Here is a 22,385-nt window from a genome sequence, read left to right on the forward strand (position 1 = left end):
CTGTTCCACTAATTGAGGAGCAGTCAAGCATTCTGTCTACTGAATTTGAGTTCCAGCGGGCCACAGCTCACGGCACTGAACTCATTCCGTAATCCCGCTCTTATACCCGTACGCCTGGCGGACTTCGCAGTAATCCTTCTCAAGTCCGTAAACTCCGTCTTGACGGTCAACTATCAGGACACAAGTCAAGCAAGGGTAGTTTATCGTCAGATTCATGACGATGGCTTGTCAATTGTGCATACAAAATGATGTACACACCAAAGCTTTTACGCCGACTTGAACAACAAATAAACAATGGGAAATCTGGCCGTCGAAACTCCTTGCCGGGCTTTATGATCATGACTGTGATGCAGAATATAAAAGAACAGAATACAATCGCCAAGGCACTGTGTGAGGTCAGAACTTATGTGAGTAACTACCATGCACAGAGTACGGAGAGCTTTTTATTATTGGTTGTGAACAAAACATCCCCGGTAGGAATTTGTCATTACCTGCAACATGGCGGGCGGTTTTTCACAGCATACTTGTCTTTTATATGGACCGGAAAGTCGTCCACGAAATGCGACTTTTCGAGATAAACCTTGGCATACCCAGTGCACAGGGCGGGGGATGGCATGATACTCTGAGTAAGCACCTTCCTGGACTCCGTCGACTCCGGTTCCCACCGGGACGTAAAATGATGTGTACAGTTATTACTTACTTACCATATAGTCGTGATAGACGCTTCAACGAGTATATAAAGTCAGCGCACACGCATACATGTTCACTTGATGGCACACTTGGCCTCGATAATCAGTTCGCATTGCACACTACCACATCGACACAGCCAAGTACTGAAACCCCCAAGGTTTGGCTTGGATTAATCCGGAATATAATACAATACATAAGTGTATCCACCAGGCCAATACCAAAAAGGCGTTAAAATGACTGCAAATGGCAATGCTACGAAGCTGCCCGAGATCAAGCATACGCAGATGCTGATCAATGGCAAGGTGATTATACCTGGGTCATTTACGTCTTATCGAACTATCACATGCGTAGGACTTGTAGCTGATTAGAAGCTTCTCCTCCACGCATACAGTTTGTCAACGCTTCAGACAACAAAACCTTTGAGGTGGTGAACCCAAACACGAAGCAAAAGATTGCCGATGGTGAGTTTTTTTTTTTTTTTTTTTTTTTTTTTTCTCTCTCGAATGCTTTACCTAGGTGTACCGCAGACTTTGTCTTATGCTTCACTGTTACTGACAAACTCAATCACTTCCTCTCCCATTGATAGTCCCCGAAGCAACCGAGGATGATACCAACGCCGCCGTTGCTGCCGCCAAGGCTGCATTCCCCGAGTGGTCCAACACCGACCCGGAAGTTCGTGGCAGCTATGTATGACCTACCTACCTCTCATTGACTGGTTTCACCCGCCATCTTGACTTTGTCCCAAGCTCACCTATCCTTGTCTTTTTGACCACAGCTTAAAACTCTCGCCGCGTTGCTGCGAGAGCACTCTTCAGAGATCGCCCAGCTCGAGAGTGTCTCCATGTACGACTTTGTGTCTTTTAGCCAATCAACTGAACCCTCGTCGTCCTGCTTGGGATATGAAAAAAAAAAACTAACTGAAGCGAGCTAATAAATTTGGGTCAAAAGGGGTCGTCCGACATCACTTGGTTTTGATACTGCCCTGGCAGCCAGGACTTGTGAGCAGTATGCGGAAGCTTGGCCTCTAATCCAGGTGAGAGACTTTGAGAAGCAGAGCTATGAAATACGCAAAGAAACAATAACAATCAGATATTGACGTTGCCATCTTTACTTTCACGGTAGGGCTGCTCTTCTTTGAACACGCCGGGCTTCGTCGGAATGTCTCTGCGCCAACCGTACGGCGTTGCCGCCATAATCATCCCCTGTAGGTTTTTTTTTCTCCCCATGGTCTTCATGATTATCTTCCGCCGTCGGGAGTTTTGTGCCAGCATGCAGCTCTTGTTCTTTTCTCACTAATAAAAGAAAAAAAGGGAACGCGCCCGTTGCATTCATTGGTATGAAGTGCGCCCCGGCCCTCATAGCCGGCAACACGGTCGTGCTCAAGTCCAGCGAGAAGGCGCCGCTGGGCGTGGCGCGCGTCGCCGAGCTGGTCCAACAGGCCGGCTTCCCGCCGGGCGTGTTCAACATCATCTCGGGCCACGGCACGCCGTCGGGCTCCGTGCTGGCCCACCACATGGACGTGCGCGTCATGTCCTTCACGGGGTCCACCGCCACCGGCAAGCTGATCCAGCAGGCCGCCGCCAAGTCCAACCTGAAGTCGGTCAGCCTCGAGCTGGGCGGCAAGTCACCGTCCATCATCTTTGCCGACGCCCCGAGCCTCGAGCGCGCCGTCGACGCCACCGTCCAGGGCATCCAGACGAACAGTGGCCAGATCTGCATCGCCAACTCGCGCCTGTACGTCGAAAAGCCCATCGCGGCCGAGTTTGTCGAGCTCTTCAAGAAGAAATTCTCGGCCGTCTCGGCCGGCGACGCCCTCCGCGCCGACGTCAACCACGGGCCGCAGGTTGACGCCATCCAGTTCGACAAGGTCCTGAACTACATCGAGCAGGGCAAGAAGACGGGCAAGCTGGCGTTGGGCGGCGGGCCCATCGAGGGCACGGACGGCTTCTTCGTCCAGCCGACCGTCTTCCTCGACCAGCCCGAGGACGCGACCGTCATGAAGGAGGAGATTTTTGGGCCCGTCGTCAGCATCAACACGTTCGAGACGGAGCAGGAGGTCCTCCAAAAGGCCAACGACACCGAGTTTGGCCTCTACGCCTCCGTCTTCACGCGCGACATCTCCAAGGCCATGCGCGTAGCCAAGGCGCTCGAAAGCGGATCTGTAGGAATAAATTGCAGCTCGCTCTCGGGTGGTAGGGACTTGCCCTTTGGTGGCTACAAGCAGTCTGGCCAAGGTCGCGAGGGCATTCTGTACAGCATCGACCATTTCTTGGAGCACAAAGCTGTCCTGATCAAGGTAGACGAGACTTCCTAAGATCTCGGCAAGGCCATATGGTGGTGAGTCAAGGGTCGAGGGGTCACTGGGAGGCTCTCCTAATTTACCATACAAGTCTTTTTTGGCCTATCAGGCTTTGGTCTCTAGGCTGCCCGCTATGGAACATGATTTAGTTCTACATACAGTGTCTTGTTTGTTTAGTCTATGGTCAATCGATATCGATATCGATATATATATATATATATATATATATATATATATACCCAGCTCACTTACATGTGAATCGGCCATTCATCATGCACTCATGGTCTCTTTCTTCTTGGCAAAAACCTCGCCAAAAACATCTTCAGCATGCCTCTCGGCGTCATGCTTGTGCACCCAGTCCTCGCGCGGAAACGCAATGCTCTCAGGGTTCTGCTTGACCTTGCTCCAGTCTGTCTTGTGCCACATGTCCCTGGTGGTCTCGCCCGTCTTCTGCACCGCCTTGACGCGCTCGTAGCGGATGTCCTGGTGCGTCCACAAGGCCGCCGGGACGTGCCCCTTGCCCGCCCTCCGCAGGCAGACGGCCAGCGTGACACCGTCCTCCATGGCCTGCGTGGCGCCCTGCGCGCTCGTCGGCAGGAACGGGTGCGCCGAGTCGCCCAGCAGCACGATGCGGCCCGCGTCGCTCACCCAGCGCGGCAGCGGGTCGCGGTACACGAGCTTCCAGTCCACCACGCTCGGCGTCTTGTCCACGATGGCCGTGCACACGGGGTCCCAGCCGCGCAGCAGCGCCCTGACCTCGTCCAGATCGCCCGGGAACGACCATGACTCGTCAATGTCGTGCTCGTCCCTGTGGGTGAGCACCCAGGAGCAGTCGGCGCCGTTCTTGATGGTCGACGTCAGGAAGTGCACGTCGGGCCCGATCCAGCCGTTGAACGTGTCGCCGTTTTCGCAAAATTCGCGCGTCAGGGGGTCTTTGAGAAGTTCGGTAGTCGAGAACCTGCCGGCAGAGATGGTTAAGGGGGTGGTCAACACGGATGGAAGTGTCCGAGACTCACCACGCACGCCATACGGCATAGCCGCTGCTCTTTGGCTTATCAACGTAGCCCAGAACGAGCTCTCTGGCCTTGGACCTAACACCGTCCGCACCTACGACAACGTCCCCATACACCTACTTTCACATTAGCCCTGTTTGCCAGTTGCATCTCTTTTCTTTTTACGTTGCCGACTCTTGACAGATTCAACACGCGCGCACCTTCTCACCACTCCTGAGCACGATCCCAGCCTTGTCCTCATCCTCAAAGTACTCTTCCACATTCTGCCCCAGGTGGAATGGGATCCCCAGCTCATCCCTCGCATAGTCAAACACGACCTGGTGCAGCTCACCCCGGTGGCCATGAAAGGCGGGCGCGTCTGGCACGAGCGGCGGCGACGGCTGGTGCAGCACCACCTCGCCCGTGTCCCACTTGTGTATGCGGAAGCCGTAGGTCTGGAGGTTGATGCTGAGCTCGCGCATCCTCTGCGAGATGGGACCGGGCTGCGACGGCTCCCAGGGCAGCGTCCAGCGATGGAATATGCGGCCGGCGTTCTGTCCAAACGATATGATGTCGCCCAGGGGCTTAAGCTCGGCAAAGCTCTCGTACACCTCGACATCGTGGCCGTGCCGCTTGCATTCGATCGCCGCCGTCAGCCCGCCGAAGCCGGCGCCTACGATGATCACCTTGATACCGGTCTTGGGTCTGGTTTCCATCCTGGTCCATGTGCTGATACGTGGCGGTGTGGGTGAGTCGTGCAAGTCATCTTCGCTGAACCATGGGGTGTGCGACACCAAAGACCCTTAAAATCGATGATAATGACTCTGTGAGTCTGACAATATCCCGGAGGTTCGCCGCCCAGATCAAGTTTTCCCCCTCGCTTGCAAATCATCTGCCGTAGTACTTTCTGTCCGTCGTAGGTTGTCCTCGGTCCAATCACATATGGGGTAAGGGACAGTAGGTCGTTGCCTTGCAGCTGTCCCCGCATCATCACCTCGATGGCGTGCGCCGACGAACTAAGTCGGCACGGCAAGTCGTTGCCGGGCTTTCTTGTCCCGCTTATCAACAATGATGTAACCAACTCCCCCTCCTTTCGCTCGGTTCCATTTCTCCGACACCCTAGTAATAAGGGTGCGTGGGGAAGAACGATCCCAAGGTTTGGGGTACGCCGTTGGTGCCCTGGTATGACTCGTTGTTCATTAGTTTATGCGATGCATCCAGCAGTAAAAACAAGTATTTGGTGAATGTTAAATAAAGAGCGTGCATATCTGCATAAATATCCAACGAAGAGATAGCATTCCGGTGCACACAAATGCGATGGCTCTGTTGGCCTATTTATTCTGTTATATGGGTGAGCCCCCGCACCTCAGACTGACAAAGACGAGTCGTCATAGTTGTGTGACGGAATCTTCCGAGCAAATACATTTCGGATTATGCTAGAAAGGGCAAGTCGTGATTGTTCTTTTGAACCTTGACGACACTATAAAGCACGTGCGTTCCCTGGCCTAATCGATCAAAACGCTCGCCCAACTGAGATCTGGCGAATCCGATCCCTCCTTGCATCAGACTCAGTCTCCCGAGTATCTAGGTACTTAGCCATGACATCGCATCCTGAGTGGAATCAACAAACGACGGGCACCGAAGTCGCCAAGGCTTTTGCAGACACGATCAAGGGAAAGAATGGTATGGCAGCAAACAAAACGCCGCCAATAATCTCAGGGGCTTCCTGGGCAGCAAAAAGTACCCCAGCTAACTCAGCAACCCAATAGTCGTAATCACCGGGGTGTCGCCAGAGGGCATCGGGTCGGCCACAGCGCTCGCGGTCGCTTCCCAGGCGCCCAGACACCTCATCCTCGCCTCGCGGACAGCCTCAAAGCTTGACGAGGTCATATCGGACATCAACCAAAAGTACCCTGGCGTCAAGACCCTGCCGGTCCGTCTTGACCTGGGATCCGTTGACTCCATCCGTGAAGCGGCCAACAAGATCGAGTCGCTCCTGGTGGGCGAGGGAATCAATGTGTTGATCAACAACGCCGGCGTCACAGACAAGATCCGCGCCCCGATTACCGCGCCCGACGGGACGCGGCTGGACAAGCAGTTCTTTGTCAACCACCTCGGCACCTTCCTGCTCACCCACCTCCTGACGCCTCTGCTGCAGAAAGCGGCGGCGGAAGCCCCCAGCGGCGCAACCCGCGTCGTCAACCTCAGCAGCCACGGCCACCGCATCTCGCCCATCCGGTTCTCGGACTACGCTCTGGACAAATACGCGTCCGGCGAGGACATACCTGAGGCGGAACGAACCCACCCCGAAACGCCTGCTTTCTTTCTGCAGGGGATGGGCGACGAAGGTTTCCCGGGCTTCGTGGCGTACGGACAGAGCAAGACTGCCAACATCCTGCACGCGACCGAGCTGAGCCGGAGACTCAAAGGCAGCGGCATTGTGGCCTTTTCCGTCCACCCAGGCCTCATCGAGACGGCCTTGGAGCGCAACCTCGACAAGGAGCCTAGCGACATGTTGAAAGAAATGGCGGCGGACGAGTGGAAGACCCTTGACGGGGGCGCTGCGACGACGCTTGTGGCTGCATTCGATCCGGAGTTAGGGCAGGTCGACGTCGGCGGTGAGGTGATCGGGTACCTCTCAGACTGTCAGCTGAGTGACCAGTTGGTGCACGACCATGCCAAGGACCCGGCTATCGCGAGGAGACTATGGGAGGAGAGTGAAAGAATGCTACAAATTAGCAAGTGAACAGGTCTTCTTCTGGCCATCGAGTCCCAGCGCTGTAGGCACATAACTCTAGCAGGTCGTTATAGTAAAATGTTAGATTAGTATATGGCTTCAGAATGTGGTGGGATTCCAAAGCCCTGGCTTAACTTCCACACCATACTCGTGTTATTAGATTTTTTTTAGGTCCCCTTTTGTCGTTCGGAATGATATTACCATCCGCCGTCATCATCCGAGCCATTCTCTTCGCCGTCACCCATATCCTCCGCGTAATGGTCTACCATGCCATTACTGTTACCATCATCGTCCTCTCCGCTATCGTCGTCGGATGCAATGTGGTCTGTGGCCTCGTCGGAGCTCTCTGGTCCGTTCGAATTTGAAGCTCCATCCGAGTCTAACGGATTTTCAGTTCTATGAAGGCTTAGCCGCTCAGCAAAGGTGAGATTTCTGCCACGGTCTATGGTCGCTCCTTCATCCTCGGAATCAGAGTCGTCTTCTGTAGCAGAGGAATCAGAATGGTTGCCTCGTAACTTGGTATCTCGTACCGGGGCACCATCGCTGCCGCTGTCGGTTTGTTCGTCTTCGTCCTCATCTTCGCTGTCAGGGGCAACTATACGTCGAGATCTGCGCTGAATCTTGGTTGGCCGAACGTCTTCATCCTCATCCTCGTCCTCCTCGTCATCTGAGTCAACCACTCGCCTCGCCTTCCGCTTTTTGGAGGGACGGACGTCGTCATCTGCATCGTCGGATTCCAAAAGTCCACCATTGCCATCGTCGTCGCCCGCATTGTCGGTCTCTGCGCCAGATGAATCTTGGGTGGGCGAGAAGCCAATGAATAAAGGAGCGCCTGCTTCGTGCCCAAGGTCCAAGTCATCTTCGTCCCCATCTCCTGGATTTTCAGCATCCCACTCGCCGCCCTGGGGCGGGTCAGACCGAGCATCTTGGTCGAAATCGTCGTACTCGATAAAGTCATCCATCTCACCATCGTCCTCTTCACTCTCAAGATCATCTCCGTCATGATCTTCTCTGTCATTATCCATGTCGACCCAGTCTTCAGCATCACTATCAAGCTCGACTTCTTCATCATCGTCCAGATCTTCCAACTTGGTGTCTTTCAACCTCTGGAGCCGCCTTTGTCCTGCCCCGCACCTAAACAGCACCATAGGCCACATCTCGATGCCAGCAAGAACTTCAGAGACCATCAATGGGAACTCATCGTTCCCGTCACTGTCTTCGAAGTTGGGCGGCATCTCAGGCGGGTTGTCTTCTGAGAATTCCTCGGCCCAAACACCGAGATCAACAACCTCTGGCAAATTCTCACGGGAGTCTGGAAACTCGAACTTGTCTATCTTGGGCCATACGTAAGTAAATCTGGTTTCGGTTTCCACGCCGTAGTCGTTTTCCTCTAGGTGGCGCAGTTCGTAGGTATTGGTGGAATCTTCTTGACCACACCAGTGCATAGAGCGCATGGGCAGTTTGTTGCTGTATTTGAGCTCGTAGACTGCTTTGAGGTTGGGAAAGGTCATGAGCAAGCCGAAAATATGTGCAGGGTCGCCCAAACTGTTTGGTGGGGGGGTAATGGCCCCCCGGGAGTCCAATTTAACGTCGTGAAGAGAGAGGTGTTCGACATTCTCAGAAAACCCAGGGATCTGATAGTGTTGAGCGTTTTCTGGGCGCAGAGGATCCGGCTCCATCCAGTCTTTCCACCCATCAAGGTTTACAAGACCAACAACGTCCTTGCTACGATTGAAGCGCACGAGCGAGCAGTCGTCATCGCAGACGGCAAGGGTGTCAGGGAGGGCCTTGAGGACGATATCGCGGCTCTCGTGGTTGATTTGCAACAGGGTAGCCACGCTTGCGTACTGCAGGACGAACACGAATTCTGGGTCTACCCGGAGTACATCTCCGATCATTCTGAGCTCGACTGTTACTATCCGCGATTCCGCGCAAATCATAGGACTGAAAAGCTCCCAGACTCGACAGCGCAGCTCGGGAGGCAGCTGTGCGAACTGTGGAAACTCGTAATCTGTCCAGAAGCTGATGGTTTCGCTACCATCCAGCAAGCCATCTGTGCGTTTCCCGTATGCTGAGCTTCGATCTGATTCATCATCATCACCATCGTCCTCGTCATCGCCAGACTCTGAGGCCTCGAGGTCCAGTAGGCCGCGAGCGTCGCCATGGCTTTCTTCATCCTCATTTTCATCAGAGCCAGAGTCTGAGCCTGGATCTGAGTCGACGTCCTGTTCCGAATGCGATTGCGAAGCGGACCCGGCATCACTTGGAAGCTCTCCGTCGTCGGATACGTCGGTTGCGTCGTTATCGCTGACGTCTGACATGTTGAAATGTATGCTGCCACTGCGATAGCTGATGTGGGTTTCAGATAGCCTCGATTGGCGGCTTTAAATTCTGAAAATACCAAGCAAAGCAGCTAGAAGTGAAAATAGAATGAGAGCAATCCTTGTCTAGGCCACCTGAATGCAACCTGATATTGCGACTCTGCGGTGCGTGGAAGAAACAGAAGGGGAAAAGAAGTACCAGGCCTAGACGAGTCTGTTGAGGCAGCAAACACGTGCACCCAAGCGCGACGCGACTGACTGAGTTCGGATGCCCCGCCCCACAAACCTGGTAAGTGCGTGCATGGGATGGGACGGGACTGGCTTCCTCCAATGGAAATCCGTTGCCTGTTGCCTGTTGCCTGTTGGATTGTACGATGGTATGAATGAATAAGCATACTTATTGAGCAGGCATGATCCCTGAATAGTGCATAAATCCCTGCGGAGCCCCGCTTTGTCCATCCACCATATTCATTACCGTTCATCAGATTCTGCCAGGGCACTAATTGCAGGCAGTACTTTACTCCCTTCAGGTCTGACTTTCAGTGGTCAAATCAAGTCAAAACCCTGTCGCTATCAACCCGACTGTTCGGCATGCACGCCTACAATCAACAAATGCATGCCAGAAGTCTAGCATGCGGCTGCTAAGTGCTACAAACCTCACCCTTGAGAAATTCGACGATGACACAAGAATTCCGCTGTATGCCATCTTGTCCCACACTTGGGGTGACGACGAGATAACGGCCCAAGATGTCCTCTCTGGGGAGCCCAGTCGCTTCAAGAACCGTGAAAGCTTCTCTAAAATCGAGGGTTGCTGCCGCCAGGCTGTGCGCGATGGCTTGGGATACGTCTGGGTCGATACCTGCTGCATCGACAAGACCAGCAGCGCCGAGCTCTCCGAAGCAATCAACAGCATGTTTCGCTGGTATCGTAACGCGGCCTTGTGCTATGCTTATCTTGCAGACGTGACATCCCCTCTGGCCGAGAATTACGACACCGGGTCTTCAACTGAAGCATCTGGCCACCATGGCAAAGTCGTCGTCGCGTCCACTTATCAAACCTACCAGTCGTGCCGTTGGTTCACCAGAGGTTGGACCCTACAAGAGCTCATTGCCCCTGGGGAGGTCATCTTCTTCGACGCCAAGTGGCGCCGCATCGGCAGCAAATCCAAGGATCTTTCTGCTATAGAGAAGATCACCGGCATAGGTCGTCGCTTTCTGCAAGATGTGGAGGAGTTGCAACGGGCTAGCGTGGCCCAACGGATGAGCTGGGCCTCCAAGCGCCGTACGACTCGCCGGGAGGACCGCGCATACTGTCTGCTCGGCATTTTTGGCATCAACATGCCGCTTCTCTACGGTGAAGGCGACCGAGCCTTTATTCGCCTACAAGAGGAGATAATGAAGGACTCGGATGACCAGTCGCTGTTTGCGTGGGGACTGGGAATCCCACTCGACGACGGAGATCAGGGTAATGCTGGTGGTTTGTTCGCCTACTCCCCCGAAGCCTTTCAACGGGGCTCATCCATATCATTCTGGGGCCAGCTGTCTGCAACCAAACCTGCACATCATTTCATGACAAATAAGGGCCTTCGAATTGAATTTCCTATTCTTGCCGAGGGGCCTGACAACGAGACGGCATACGCCATACTTGATTGTATCAGCGACAACAAGTTTGTCGCCATTCCAATATCGCGCGCCTATCACAATGATGTCTTCCAAAGAACCCGGGCTTGCGCACCAAGGACCGTGTCGCGTAAGACGCGCAAGCGTGCGGTGAACAAGCTGCTTTACCTGCAAAAGGGTCTTCCAGGCAGCTCGCTGACCATGTATTTCAGCACCATCACAGTGTATACGCAGTCGCTACACAACCAGGACTACAGGCTCATCGACGTCTATCCGCCGCACGCGGCTCTCAAGATCGAGCCCGACTCGATACAGTGTGGAGATTCTCATCGTGTTCTTCTCCTCTTTGGCCATAAAAGTCGACCACGTCGCAGGGTTGCTCTGCTCATCACTGCCAAATACACTCAGGAACAAAACCATCTTTCCCGCCCTCAGTTACAACAAGTCAGTAGTCAAGTTGCTCTGGGACCTCGGCTTGGGCGCGTTGTTGACTTGGTGCTCGATAACGGGCTATGGCATCTGGAACGCAGCATCCAGTTTGACCGCCAGGTCGACGTCTGTGGAGACATTTTCCAGACTCATACTCACCAAATGGAAGGCTCCACCAGCTGGGTTGTGGATATCGACGTGGAACGAGAGACCTCGCTGGCATCGGCCGATTCTCCATGGCACGATCAGGACTCGGAAAGTGACGGGTTTGAGCACATCTCAATGGCCGCCATTGCATCCATGTTCAACAACACAAACAGGGATTTCCGACAGCGAGAGGCCTGGGTCCGGCGTCAGGAACGGGAAAGAGAGCGCCGCGGTCGGACAACTACGGGACTGGTAGTTGCAGCAACAATTGGTGCACTGATCGCCTTGTTGTGGGCATACATGATTTCTATGCCAGACCGGAGTGGTCTTTTTTCATTGGATTTAACAGACTGCTTTTGAGCAGTTCTCGAAACACAGATAAGCTTTGTTCATTACGGAGCCTTTTCCTCCCCCGACTCGCTTGCTCGGTCGCTCGACCTATGTCGCACAATGCGGACGGTAACAACCGATTTGCCGTCGACGGCTGATAAACGCGATTACAGCTGCAGCGGGGTATATGTTGGAGCAGTGAACGTCATTCATCTCGGACGTCTCGGACATTTATGTTGTCACGGGAGGCTCCAGCGGCATTGGCGTAGAGACTGTCAAAAAGTTGGCGGGTCGAAGTAGTCAAATTATCGTCTTGGATGTCTTGTCCCTCAGCTGCTCAGATGGCATGATGATTGGAACATGTCACAGTCAATATTCAACGATGGATGAAGTACAAGAACGCATGCAAGTGTCTGTTACTGTATGATGGCCAAAAAGGAGAGAGGTTACTTGATGTGTGATTTATTCCTCACCAACTCTCTCCTGTTCATCTCTCCGCACACGTATACTGACAGCGTCCTCAAACCCCGGCACATGTGTACATGTCATATCATGATGGCACCTCAGTCTCCAGACTCCTTCTTCATCTGCTGGTAGTAAGTGCTGAAGCGATAGCGACTCTCGCCATCCAACGGCTTCAGCTCCACGAGCGCATCGAGCCCCTCCCTCTCCACCGTCCGCCTGATCTCGTCGCTCCTGGGCGTGATGTCGCACAAGAACGGCTGGGGCCTCATGTTCAGGCCGTTTGTAAAGGCAAAGATGTCGACGGGGACCTCGGCGCCCGTGGCCGGGTCGCGCTTCTTGCGCATGTCAAAGGCCCACAGCAGCCTCGCGACCGTGATCCAGACGCCCTGCTCCGCCAGCGCCTGGCCGCTGCAGACGCGCCTGCCCCAGCCAAAAGTCATGTATCCCCTGTCCCCCGGGAACGGCCTCTGCCACGCCGAGCCCTCGACGAAGCGGTCGGGCTCGAAGCGGTCCGGGTCCGGAAAGTCGCGCGGGTTGCGGTGGATGGCCCACAAGTTGCCCTGCACCCAGCTGTTGGCGGGAACGTGCCAGCCCTTGTACTGGTCATCGGCCGTCGGCGAGTGCGGCTGCCCGCCGATGATGGCCACGGGCCGCCAACGGAACAGCTCCTTGACGAAGGCGTTGACGTACGGCAGGTCCGGCTGGTCGCCGAAGCTGGGCGAGCGGCCGTGGCCGACCACGCGGTCGAGCTCGCGCCGGGCCTTTTGCGCCGGCTCGGGGAAGGCGCAGCACGCCAGGACAAAGGTCACGAGCGTGCTGGCGCTCGTGTCGGAGCCCGCGCCGAACAGGTTGCCCGTCAGGTTGGAGATCTCGTTGATCGGGAGGTTGTACTTGTCGTTCTCGGCAAAGAGCGTGTGCACGTAGGGCTTGGGGATGCTCCGCCTCTGCTCGTCGGTCCTGCCGTCCAGCTGGTCGACCGCCTCCCGGGCGAGCGAGTGCCAAAAGTAGTGGCCTCCCTTGCGGCCTCTCGCCCCCAGGCCCTTCATCCACGGCATGCTGCGGGGAAACCTGGCCAGGAACGGGAACGTCTCCATGAGCATGGGGAACTTCTTGCCCGGCACGTTGAGCTCGGCCGCGAGCTGCATGACGGCGATGACTTCTGTGATGATGGGGTCCGAGGACGAAGCGACGCGGCGGCCAAAGGCGAGGATGGAGACGACGCTGGTGGCGTAGCGCTCGAGGTGCGCGACGAACGCGGCCGGGTCGCGCAGCACGTCTAGGGCGACGACCCTGCTCTCGGCGTCCTGCACGTCGCGGTACCGCCGGACGACCTGCGTGCCGACACCGAGGTGCATGAGCCTGCGGTGGACGCGCCAGTGGTCCCGCTCGGCCTGGTCCCTGGTTCGCATCGTCACCAGGTTGGCCTGGCCGGTACCCAGCTCGCCAAACACCACCATCCGCGGGCGCGACGAGTAGAGCTGCGCCTTCTTTTCCAGCATTTCGTGCGCGCACCACGCGTCGCAGATCCAGACGGTCGGGTTGCGCCCGATCCAGACCGTCACCAGCGGCGCCTTGTACCTTTTGGAAAGCTCATCGAACCAGACCCACGGCTTGCTGTCGGGGAGCGAAAAAGTGTTGCCGATTATGGGCAGGGGAAAGGGGCCCGGGGGCATCCGGGAGCGGAGGTAGAGCATATAGCCATAGTCGATTATCAGGGCCGTGACGGCGATGATGAGCAATGAAAGGGGGAGTAGTTTGCTCAGAGGAACGCTTGATAAAATTTCCTGAGGCTTTTCCAGCAAAGACTGGCTGGTTAGGCGATCGAAGAGCATGATAGACGTCAGGGATGAGAAATCTGCTTGGCTGTTGAGCTCGCGCGCGTAGCAGTTTCAGTTGTTCATCTAGCTCACCGCGAGTACGAAGGTTTGCTTTTCTTACATTGGGGATCTATCAGGTTCCCCTCGGTCGGAGCCAATGTCGGATGGAACGCAAGACTCCAGTGATCACATACCATCACATATCAAACAAAATGGTTTCCATCTCTGTGTGGTTGCAGCATCTCCACATTGTTGTGCTTGCTGTAGGTGATGCCATAAAATGCGGGGGATAAAGAAGAATACGATGCACATTCTTCGGCTTCAATTTGCGGTTGTTTGCGGGGTTTGATGTGCAGCAACTGTACCCCCCGACCACAAGTGAGTATGAATTTCGGCAGTATTCAGCCGATAACCAGAGACCAAAACTTCCAGGGGAGGCGATTGTTCCACCAGCACCAGATCAAGGGCATTAATTATGTGGGGGCGAGGGTTAAAGAAAGGAAATAAAGATGAATTATAGTGATATAGGTTGATACGTGCATACACGCATATGCATCTACTTGCCGCTTCCATTGTACACCAGTACATTTGGAGAGCCTTTGGGGTCCGTCACCACGCCTTTGTGGCCTAAAGCCACAAGCCTGGCCTTGACATCATTAGGACTGGCAAGGCCACCCTCGAGTGCCCTCAAGTAACTGATCAAGCCCGCGACCAGAGGCGTTGCCATACTGGTACCAGTGGTGGACCGCGTCTCAGTGTCAGATCTCCAGCCAGCGCTGAGGATGTCCTCGCCTGGGGCGAAGACATCCAGTTCGGGGCCCCAATTGCTTCCGTAGATGTTTGGAATGATCTGGGAGCGTCGACGGTCGGCGCGCGTCATGCCGACCGTGATCGTCTCGGCAATGCGCGCTGGGCTCATGTTTGCTGCGGGCGAGTCGGAATTCCCGGCCGCCGATACACTGACAATGCCCTGATTCCAGGCAGCGCGAACCAACGCCTCGAGAGAGCTAGAGGGCCCATTGGTCGCTACGGTCCTGGTCAGTTGACGTGATGCCCCAGATACACTTTGTCGCAAACAGGCGTGATGGGCTGATACAAGACTTACATAGAGACAGATTTATAACCGATGATGCAGCTGCATTGCGAGCGAGAATGTCATTGACTGCCCATGTAATGCCCGCCAAAGTCCATGAAGCTTGGCCCTATGATTGGCTCAGGATATTAGCAACGTCGTCTTGAAGCATACCAAGCGCTCAGAAAAGGGGGCGACTCACAATTCCGTCCGATCCAAAAACCTTGACAGCAACGAGCTGTGCTTTTTTGGCAACACCATATGTCTTACCCGCCACGGTACCAGCCACATGAGTACCATGTCCTTCCCCATCCTCCTCGAATGCGGTGCCACCCGTGACGCCGCTGAAGCCGAATCGGGCGCGCCCCTCAAATTCCTGGTGCGAAATGCGAACTCCCGTGTCGACGACGTACACAGTCTGGCCGGCACCGGCACTATCATCATACACGTAGTCCTTGGCGCCCGCAGCACTGTGGGAAACGTCGGACAAGCTCCATACCCCTGAGGGCGACTGCGTTGTCAATGCACGTGGCTCCAAGTCCGATTCCGTCCCATTGAAGTCCTGGACGCTGATGTAAAAGTCGGGTTCAACCGACAGCACGTCATCACGTCCCGAGAGGGCGGCTGCGTCTTCGGTAGTGAGTGCCGTGGCCGCGTAGGCATTGAAATCTTGGCCGATGCTGAAGGACTGGATGGTCGAGTCGCGTTTGCGAAGGAGAGAACGCACGGCTCGGTGGTGCGCCGTGGCGGATGTGCCTGGCTTGAGCTGGACGATGTAGCTGCCAGGGACAATTTCGAGTGCAGTGGCAAGGCCAATGAGGAAAGTGACGATAATTGTCTTCATGGTGGCGGCTGCTGCTGCGAAGGGACTGGAACCGAGCTGAGAACGAGTGCCGTCACCCTCGTGTCCGCCTCGGGCAGACGGCCGCCAAAGGCCAGAATTATATACGCCATGGTCGTCATCGGATTGTCCCTGAGATGCGCAGCAAGCTGCCTACCCGATTATGGGAAGTGGACCAGGTTGAAATGATGAATCCATGCGCAGCCCTGAGGCATACTTACGGTCCTGCTCGATTTGGTACTGTTCTCCTTGGTGGAGCGGGGCTTCGGTGGGCTTGAACACTTGGTAGGTGCAGGAAATGGGGAAGAGTCTGGGGCATGAACAGAGCCTGTGCCCACCTCTTTCTTGCTGACCAGCTGTTGCTACATGAAGGGAAGGAGGGATAAAAAAGATAGGGAACGATTTTTATTTGTTTTCTTTTCTGAAAAAAAAAAAAAAAAAAAAAAAAAAAAATCTTTTAGTCAGATACATCTCTGAATGCAGGCTCAATTTTTTAACAGATGAGGCGCATTCGTCATGGCCCTGCTTGCTCTCGCAACGCGCCAGGAAAACGCCAAGCTGATGATTTCCGAGCCGTCGATGCAGGGCATGCATTCCGGCAACGATAAAAAGGGGCAACCCAAACCCTAACCCTCGGGGACTAGTGATTCTTGTCCGCCGCACCTACCGGTTCATGTCTCTTCGTTGCAATCAAGCACAGCCCAAGCTTAAATGTTACCGTGCCATCACGAGAAAAACCTAGCGGTGTCTTGACTCAAGCTGCGTGAAAAACATCAGCTAACCCGGGTTTTCATTGTCTTGTGAGTAACATGAGGGGTTAGACTGTTGAGTTAATATTGATCTCTGCATCAAAAGAAAAAAGAAGAAAAAAACGCTTTGTTGAATTCTTCGCATCAATTGATTACCATTTTGCCATCTTATATAGATCGGCACTGGTGACAACATGGAGTTCTTGGACTCTCCGTGTTCGGACATGCCCATAACACTGGTAATCACTCCTGATAGCACTGTCGAGCTCATCATGGAAACTACATAGTCAATTGACCAATCAGTCGTCAATCATTCGACAAGGTACCACGGTCTGCGCCGGTCCAGGAACCAATATGCGCGGCGCGAGCCCACAATTGCGGAGAGATTTGGTCGTGTTCCCAATCATATCGCCTGTCCAGCCCTACCAACCTGATTCAATACTTGCAGTTGCCGCGCCGCGGTTCTCAATCCCCGCTGGACCCCAGGAACCTGGCCTGCTCACGGTCGGGGAAGGGTCCGATGGCGAGCGACAGGAGGAAGAGTGAGGTATTGAAAGAAGGAGCCTCGTCCTGCTCATTTCGTCTTCTTCTTCATTGTCCTTCTTCCGCTCGGTCACCACAGGACGAGGCCTCAGAGAAATAGCTTCACTGCCATATTTCTCCTCCCGAAAGCCTGCCTCCTGTTGACTACTGTCACCTGGGAGTTATACGGTAGCATCACCGACTTTCCTGCCGCCACGATGAAGTTTTCTACCACTCTCACGGCGCACGCCCTCCTCGCTGCCTGTGGTGCCCTCGTCCTACCCGCCGAAGGTGGCTACAACACGGTAAAGCTCGACGGCTACGGAAGCTTTTCGGGCAAGGTCGTCAACACTACCCTGAAAGGCGGCGCCCTCCCTGCCGCCGTCGATGCCTGGCTCGGCATCGACTATTCCACCCAGCCCACCGGCGACGGCCGATTTGAGCCCGTGACCTGGCCCGAGCCCTTTGACGGCGTCAAGGCCGCCACCGAGTTCGGCAAGATCTGCATCCAAGAGGCCGCCTCAGTGCCAGTTGAGCTCCAGGACGAGGCTTGCCTCAACTTCAACGTCTTTCGCACCAAGGGCGTGCCGCTAGACCAGAAGCTGCCCGTCCTCGTCTGGATCCATGGCGGTGCCTTTTACTCCGGGAGCTACCAGAGCTTCGATGCCGCCTCCTTTGCCGCCTACTCCAAGGCCCCCATAGTGGTCGTTCAGCTCCACTACCGCGTCAACTCTCTCGGCTTCCTTCCCAGCGCCCTCTTTGAGCGCGAGGGTCTGCTAAACCTCGGCATGCGGGACCAGGACCACTTTCTCAAGTTTGTGCAGAAGCACATCGCCTCGTTCGGCGGCGACAAGGACGCCGTGACCATCGGTGGCCGCTCGGCCGGTGGCCACTCGGTCGGCATCCACTACTTCCACAACTACGGTGAGGCCGCCAAAGAGCCTCCTCTGTTCGCCGGCGCCATCCACCAGTCCGGCTCCGTGACGGCCCGCGCGTTCCCCAACGCCTCCTACCCGCTCTACCAGAGGCAGTACAAGGAGTACGTCGACTACCTGGGCTGCTCGCCCGACGACCTCGCCTGCCTCAAGGCGGCCGACATCAACAAGATCCGCGACATCAGCACCAAGCTCTACCACGACTACGACCCGGCCCTGACCTGGCCGTTCCAGCCCGTGGCGGGCGGCCCGCTGCTCGAGAAGTTTGGTTCGCAGTCTGGCTATGACCAGACCTTCCACAAGGTGCGCACCATCACGTCCTCGACCACCGACGAGGCCAAGTACTACGTCCCGGGCACCCTCGAAACCGACAAAGAGTTCGTCGACTACCTGGCCAACATCTCCCCGGCGCTCAACTCGACCGACCTGGCCCTGCTGGCCAAGCTCTACCCAGACCCTGCCACCAACCCGGAGTCCCCTTTTGCAAACTCGCCCAACAGCACGCAGTACAACCGCCTGTCGGCCGCGTGGAGCGACTACGCGTACATCTGCCCGTCGCAGGAAACGGCTTACCGGACGTCGCTGGCGTCGGTGCCGACGTGGAAGCTGCGGTTCGACACCAACGCCTCGTGGCCGGCGTGGCGCGGCATCCCCCACACCTCGGACACGCGCTACACGTGGGCCGACCCCACGACGCAGCACCCGGACGTCTCGCACGTCTACCACGCCTACCTGGCCAGCTTCGTCACCGCCGGCGATCCCAACACGCACCGCTGGGAGGGGAGCCCCGAGTGGCCCGCCTACAGGCCGGCGGGGTACGGGCTCGACTCGGAGCCCGCGTCGCAGCTCGTCGTCAGGCCCAATCAGGGCACAAAGGTCGAGAAGGACGACATCAGAAGGGAGCAGTGTCTGTTTTGGCGCGATCCTGAGAGGGCACCAAGGCTGAACAAGTAGATAGATGGGTTTGAAAAAAAAAAAAAAAAAAAAAAAGAAAAAAACCGAAATCTCTTGATTGCCACATAGGGGAACAAAAAGAAAAACAGACAGCTAGCAATCATTACTCCATAGAAAGCATGTTTACGAGATTACGATAACACGGAAAGAGAATAGCAAAAAGGCCCAAGTGTGGCTTGCTTTACTTGATACAGCTTACTTGATGCTTACTTTGCCTCAAAGAAACCCGTGTTCATCAATCCTTGGCTGAAAGATGATCGACATATCATTCTTCGACTCTCGACTTTTCACGTCTCATCATGCCAACTTCACAAACAAGGCTTCTTCCAACTCTAATGTGAATTCAAAACAGATAACAACAGCTGGTCGCTAGATACAAATGATGCCCGTATATACCAGAGGAAATGGTGAGGGGGCTGTGAAACGACCCGACACATGCAAAGTAAAATTCAGCCAACGACAGACAAGGGAATGATGGATAGGTAAATATGGAAAACATCTGAGGTCGCTTTGACTACTATCATCTTTTGAACAGCCCCCCTCCAAAGGATCAGAGCCAGTATGCACTCTCTAGCATCTGCTTTCGTTCTGGGATTCCGTTCATTAGCATATCTCGTCGCCTTGCCATGCACGACGGGTTTGGGAGTGAACGCTGACAGCTCAGACCCGGGCAGGCAGGCAATGTGTTTGAAACAACACGCTCCAAGCAGTGCACGCAGCAAAAGATAAAAAGAAAAGGAAAAAAGAAACACAAAGATCAAGGGATGAAAAATATATAACAAGGATATAGTTATCGGTACTTTTGTTTGCGTCCAGCGCGCCTCACGTAGCATGACGATGGGGCGTACAACACAGTCTCCGAGACTCGAGGGCCCTCTGTTCTCCTGGGATCCCTTCGTAGTTTCGTCTTCCCTGACAGCACATTGCCGTATATCTGCAAAAGGCCGCAAGGACCATGGAGAAGCAGGCAAGCAAGGTTTATGTTTGCGAAAAGTATATATTCGAAGAAATATTGCCAGGTTCGCTTCCGGAAGAAGCAAATCTCCTTGATTGACTCGAGATTAGAAATTCTCCTTGCCCCATACGAACGCGAAGCTGTGAAATTCGAGTCAGTAAATATGATAACATAACATCCGATCAAGGGGTTTTGGGGAATTGAAACATACTCAGGCTCGCTGTATTTGTTGCAGAAAATATGCAGTGTACTACCCAGACCCTTGGGACCGCAGAAGAACACACCGGCTTCGGCCGGGGTGTGTAGCTTCCTGATACCCCTGAAGATCATATCCCAGTTCGGACGTCCAAAGTTTGTGGGTGCGCGGAGACCAGTAATAGCATCCTTGTCGGCGTTGGCATCGTTGATCATGATGTTAGTAGCATCATCGGCCTTGATCTTTGCCGTGAGGTAGGTGTGAATCTCGATGCGGTTGTCCACATCTTGAGCCTCGATGGCAAGCAGCAGGGAGCGAAACCACTCGAATGAGCCAAAGTCACGGCAAATCCAAAAGAAGTAGACCTTGGACAGACGGGTCTTCTTCTGTGGGTAGTTCATGCGGTACCAGATAGACTTGAGGATCGAGGCGAAAGGCGTGACACCGATACCAGCACCGCAAAGAACAGCAATCTCGTACTTGAAAACGTCCTCGGAGGCAGAGCCAAAGGGCCCATCGACGTAGACACGAGGCAGCACCCGCTTAAGGGCAGGGTCGACATCAGGATTCTCGCCGTTGAGACCTACAACCTTGGAAGCGTCACCCTTGCGGTCCCAGTCGCAGCCCAGAGCCTTTGAGACGCCGCGAGTGAAGTCACCCACGACACGCATGTGGATCGAAATGTAATCCTCCTCCGGGGCGCTGGTGAGAGTGAATGGATGGTACTGCCAAACCGAGACCTCGGGACAGCAGAAGAAGATATACTGTCCAGCCCGGGTCTTGGTGTGCTCCTTCTTGATCTGAATCTCGCATACGTTGCTGGGGTGCTGGATAACCTTGGAAATGTACGTCTTGTGCTTGCCACGAATCTCACGGGCGATACGCTCGGCCATGTAGACAAAGCCTCCGTACATCCAGAACTGCCAGAAGACACCGATGGCCGAAGTACCGAAGGACATACAGAACGGTGCAAAGTCGGGCTGAATCATGCAGAACGCACCGTGGATGGACCAGAAAAAGAAGAAGACGATAAAGAAGTGGTGAGTGTACCAAAATCGTTCGTAGTTGGCACGACGCGGCTTCTCGACCGAGGTGAAGACCATTCCCATAAGTGCAATCAGCATAATATAGCCTGTCCAGCCGGGGCCGGAGACGAAGTTGGCAAGCAGCCATCCGTAAATGCCGAGCTTCTGCTGCGCAGCGATCTGAGCAAAGTTGTTCCAATGTGCGACAGTGTGGACCCAGCTGAAAAACACGATGGACCAGGCTGTCGTGATATGGAAGGTGATATTCTTGTCGAACTGGATAATGCCGTTCAGTGGCGTTTGACGCGCAAGAGAGATAAATGTACGGCAAACCGGGAAGAGAATGAGAGCAACATCGAAGTGGAGAACGAGCGCCGCAGCTCTGTTATCGCCATGTCAGCCAAAATCCTCAGCAGTCAGGCAGACCATATACGGGAGCACATACCTGGCAATCATGAAGGTCGGGCCGAAGGTGTCTCTCGTCCTCTGCAAGTTATCCTTGACAGCATAGTTGACGAAACCAAAAGCAAACACCATCGCGTGCAGTATCATGAAGACGAAAACAAAGCTGAGCCGAATGTTAGCGCCACAAAATCCAACAGGTTGAAAAGGGTTCAGGAGTCGCATCCGTACAATCTTCGGTAACCCTCGTTAACCATCCATCGGTCGAACTTTTCCCTGGGTGTAAGTTCCTTCTGCCTCTCTTGTGTCATCTCTCCGGAAAGCAGCATCCTTGTCAGCGGCGTCCATCTTGACCGCTCGGACTGGCCCTTCTCGGAGCCGTAGCTGTCCCGGAATCCTCCTCCTCCACCACCGCCTCCTCCTCCTCCTCCTCCGTAGCCGTATCCAGACATGCTGACGGTTGCTTGGTCGGTCGTCGATCGGTTTGGTCGAACAATTCCCGAAGCTCCTGCTCGGCACGCGAGACTTCGCCGCTACTCGAAGACCGTAGGTCGGTCAGACCAGTTGTCTCCCCTCTTTGAGTAGACCCAGTGATTTCAATTGCACAATGTCCACAGACGCTTCCTTCTCTCCAAGAATCCTCCCCGATCTCGCGCGTCGTTTTGAAATTATGAGTCGTCGTCGAAGGTGGGTGATTACAGCTCGATCCGGATGCCAGTATGGTATTAAAAGGTTATTCAGAGCCTGCTGAATCAATCGGCAAATTGACGTTGACAAAGGAATAGAAAGTCGAAAACAAGCCGGCGTTAATGAGAGTCTATTGAAGAGAAATGAATGGTATGCTGAAAGCCTCCTGCCTAGCCGTGCAGGATTCCGGCGCAACTGTCA

General features: G+C 54.7%; 9 protein-coding genes across 9 annotated transcripts; 4 read left to right on the forward strand and 5 right to left on the reverse strand.

Moving 5' to 3' along the window:
• Nucleotides 1–923: 923 nt before the first annotated feature.
• On the forward strand, nucleotides 924–3,004 carry PpBr36_06149 (uncharacterized protein; the record flags this gene model as incomplete). Its single annotated transcript, XM_029893296.1, has 7 exons — nucleotides 924–992; nucleotides 1,082–1,151; nucleotides 1,277–1,377; nucleotides 1,466–1,533; nucleotides 1,639–1,723; nucleotides 1,813–1,894; nucleotides 2,001–3,004. 7 exons carry the CDS (start codon nucleotides 924–926, stop codon nucleotides 3,002–3,004), a joined length of 1,479 nt encoding a protein of 492 aa, XP_029745966.1.
• Nucleotides 3,005–3,259: 255 nt separating this feature from the next.
• On the reverse strand, nucleotides 3,260–4,697 carry PpBr36_06150 (uncharacterized protein; the record flags this gene model as incomplete). Its single annotated transcript, XM_029893297.1, has 3 exons — nucleotides 3,260–3,947; nucleotides 4,006–4,118; nucleotides 4,203–4,697. The coding sequence occupies 3 exons, from the start codon at nucleotides 4,695–4,697 to the stop codon at nucleotides 3,260–3,262; spliced, it is 1,296 nt and encodes a 431-aa protein (XP_029745842.1).
• Nucleotides 4,698–5,579: 882 nt separating this feature from the next.
• On the forward strand, nucleotides 5,580–6,727 carry PpBr36_06151 (uncharacterized protein; the record flags this gene model as incomplete). Its single annotated transcript, XM_029893298.1, has 2 exons — nucleotides 5,580–5,664; nucleotides 5,751–6,727. 2 exons carry the CDS (start codon nucleotides 5,580–5,582, stop codon nucleotides 6,725–6,727), a joined length of 1,062 nt encoding a protein of 353 aa, XP_029746139.1.
• A 188-nt stretch (nucleotides 6,728–6,915) lies between these two features.
• PpBr36_06152 (uncharacterized protein) lies at nucleotides 6,916–9,039 on the reverse strand (the record flags this gene model as incomplete). Its single annotated transcript, XM_029893299.1, has 1 exon — nucleotides 6,916–9,039. One exon carries the CDS (start codon nucleotides 9,037–9,039, stop codon nucleotides 6,916–6,918), a length of 2,124 nt encoding a protein of 707 aa, XP_029746321.1.
• Nucleotides 9,040–9,671: 632 nt separating this feature from the next.
• PpBr36_06153 (uncharacterized protein) lies at nucleotides 9,672–11,722 on the forward strand (the record flags this gene model as incomplete). The annotated part of the gene is made up of 2 exons (XM_029893300.1): nucleotides 9,672–11,524; nucleotides 11,584–11,722. 2 exons carry the CDS (start codon nucleotides 9,672–9,674, stop codon nucleotides 11,720–11,722), a joined length of 1,992 nt encoding a protein of 663 aa, XP_029745841.1.
• Nucleotides 11,723–12,127: 405 nt separating this feature from the next.
• Nucleotides 12,128–13,861, reverse strand: PpBr36_06154 (uncharacterized protein; the record flags this gene model as incomplete). The annotated part of the gene is made up of 1 exon (XM_029893301.1): nucleotides 12,128–13,861. One exon carries the CDS (start codon nucleotides 13,859–13,861, stop codon nucleotides 12,128–12,130), a length of 1,734 nt encoding a protein of 577 aa, XP_029745837.1.
• Nucleotides 13,862–14,402: 541 nt separating this feature from the next.
• On the reverse strand, nucleotides 14,403–15,762 carry PpBr36_06155 (uncharacterized protein; the record flags this gene model as incomplete). The annotated part of the gene is made up of 3 exons (XM_029893302.1): nucleotides 14,403–14,872; nucleotides 14,952–15,048; nucleotides 15,121–15,762. The coding sequence occupies 3 exons, from the start codon at nucleotides 15,760–15,762 to the stop codon at nucleotides 14,403–14,405; spliced, it is 1,209 nt and encodes a 402-aa protein (XP_029745838.1).
• Nucleotides 15,763–16,862: 1,100 nt separating this feature from the next.
• On the forward strand, nucleotides 16,863–18,919 carry PpBr36_06156 (uncharacterized protein; the record flags this gene model as incomplete). Its single annotated transcript, XM_029893303.1, has 2 exons — nucleotides 16,863–17,050; nucleotides 17,131–18,919. 2 exons carry the CDS (start codon nucleotides 16,863–16,865, stop codon nucleotides 18,917–18,919), a joined length of 1,977 nt encoding a protein of 658 aa, XP_029745835.1.
• A 1,061-nt stretch (nucleotides 18,920–19,980) lies between these two features.
• PpBr36_06157 (uncharacterized protein) lies at nucleotides 19,981–21,949 on the reverse strand (the record flags this gene model as incomplete). The annotated part of the gene is made up of 4 exons (XM_029893304.1): nucleotides 19,981–20,014; nucleotides 20,086–21,477; nucleotides 21,541–21,663; nucleotides 21,768–21,949. The coding sequence occupies 4 exons, from the start codon at nucleotides 21,947–21,949 to the stop codon at nucleotides 19,981–19,983; spliced, it is 1,731 nt and encodes a 576-aa protein (XP_029745836.1).
• Nucleotides 21,950–22,385: the final 436 nt, after the last annotated feature.

The sequence above is a fragment of the Pyricularia pennisetigena genome, assembly GCF_004337985.1.
Source record: "Pyricularia pennisetigena strain Br36 chromosome 4 map unlocalized Pyricularia_pennisetigena_Br36_Scf_6, whole genome shotgun sequence".
NCBI lineage: Eukaryota > Fungi > Ascomycota > Sordariomycetes > Magnaporthales > Pyriculariaceae > Pyricularia > Pyricularia pennisetigena.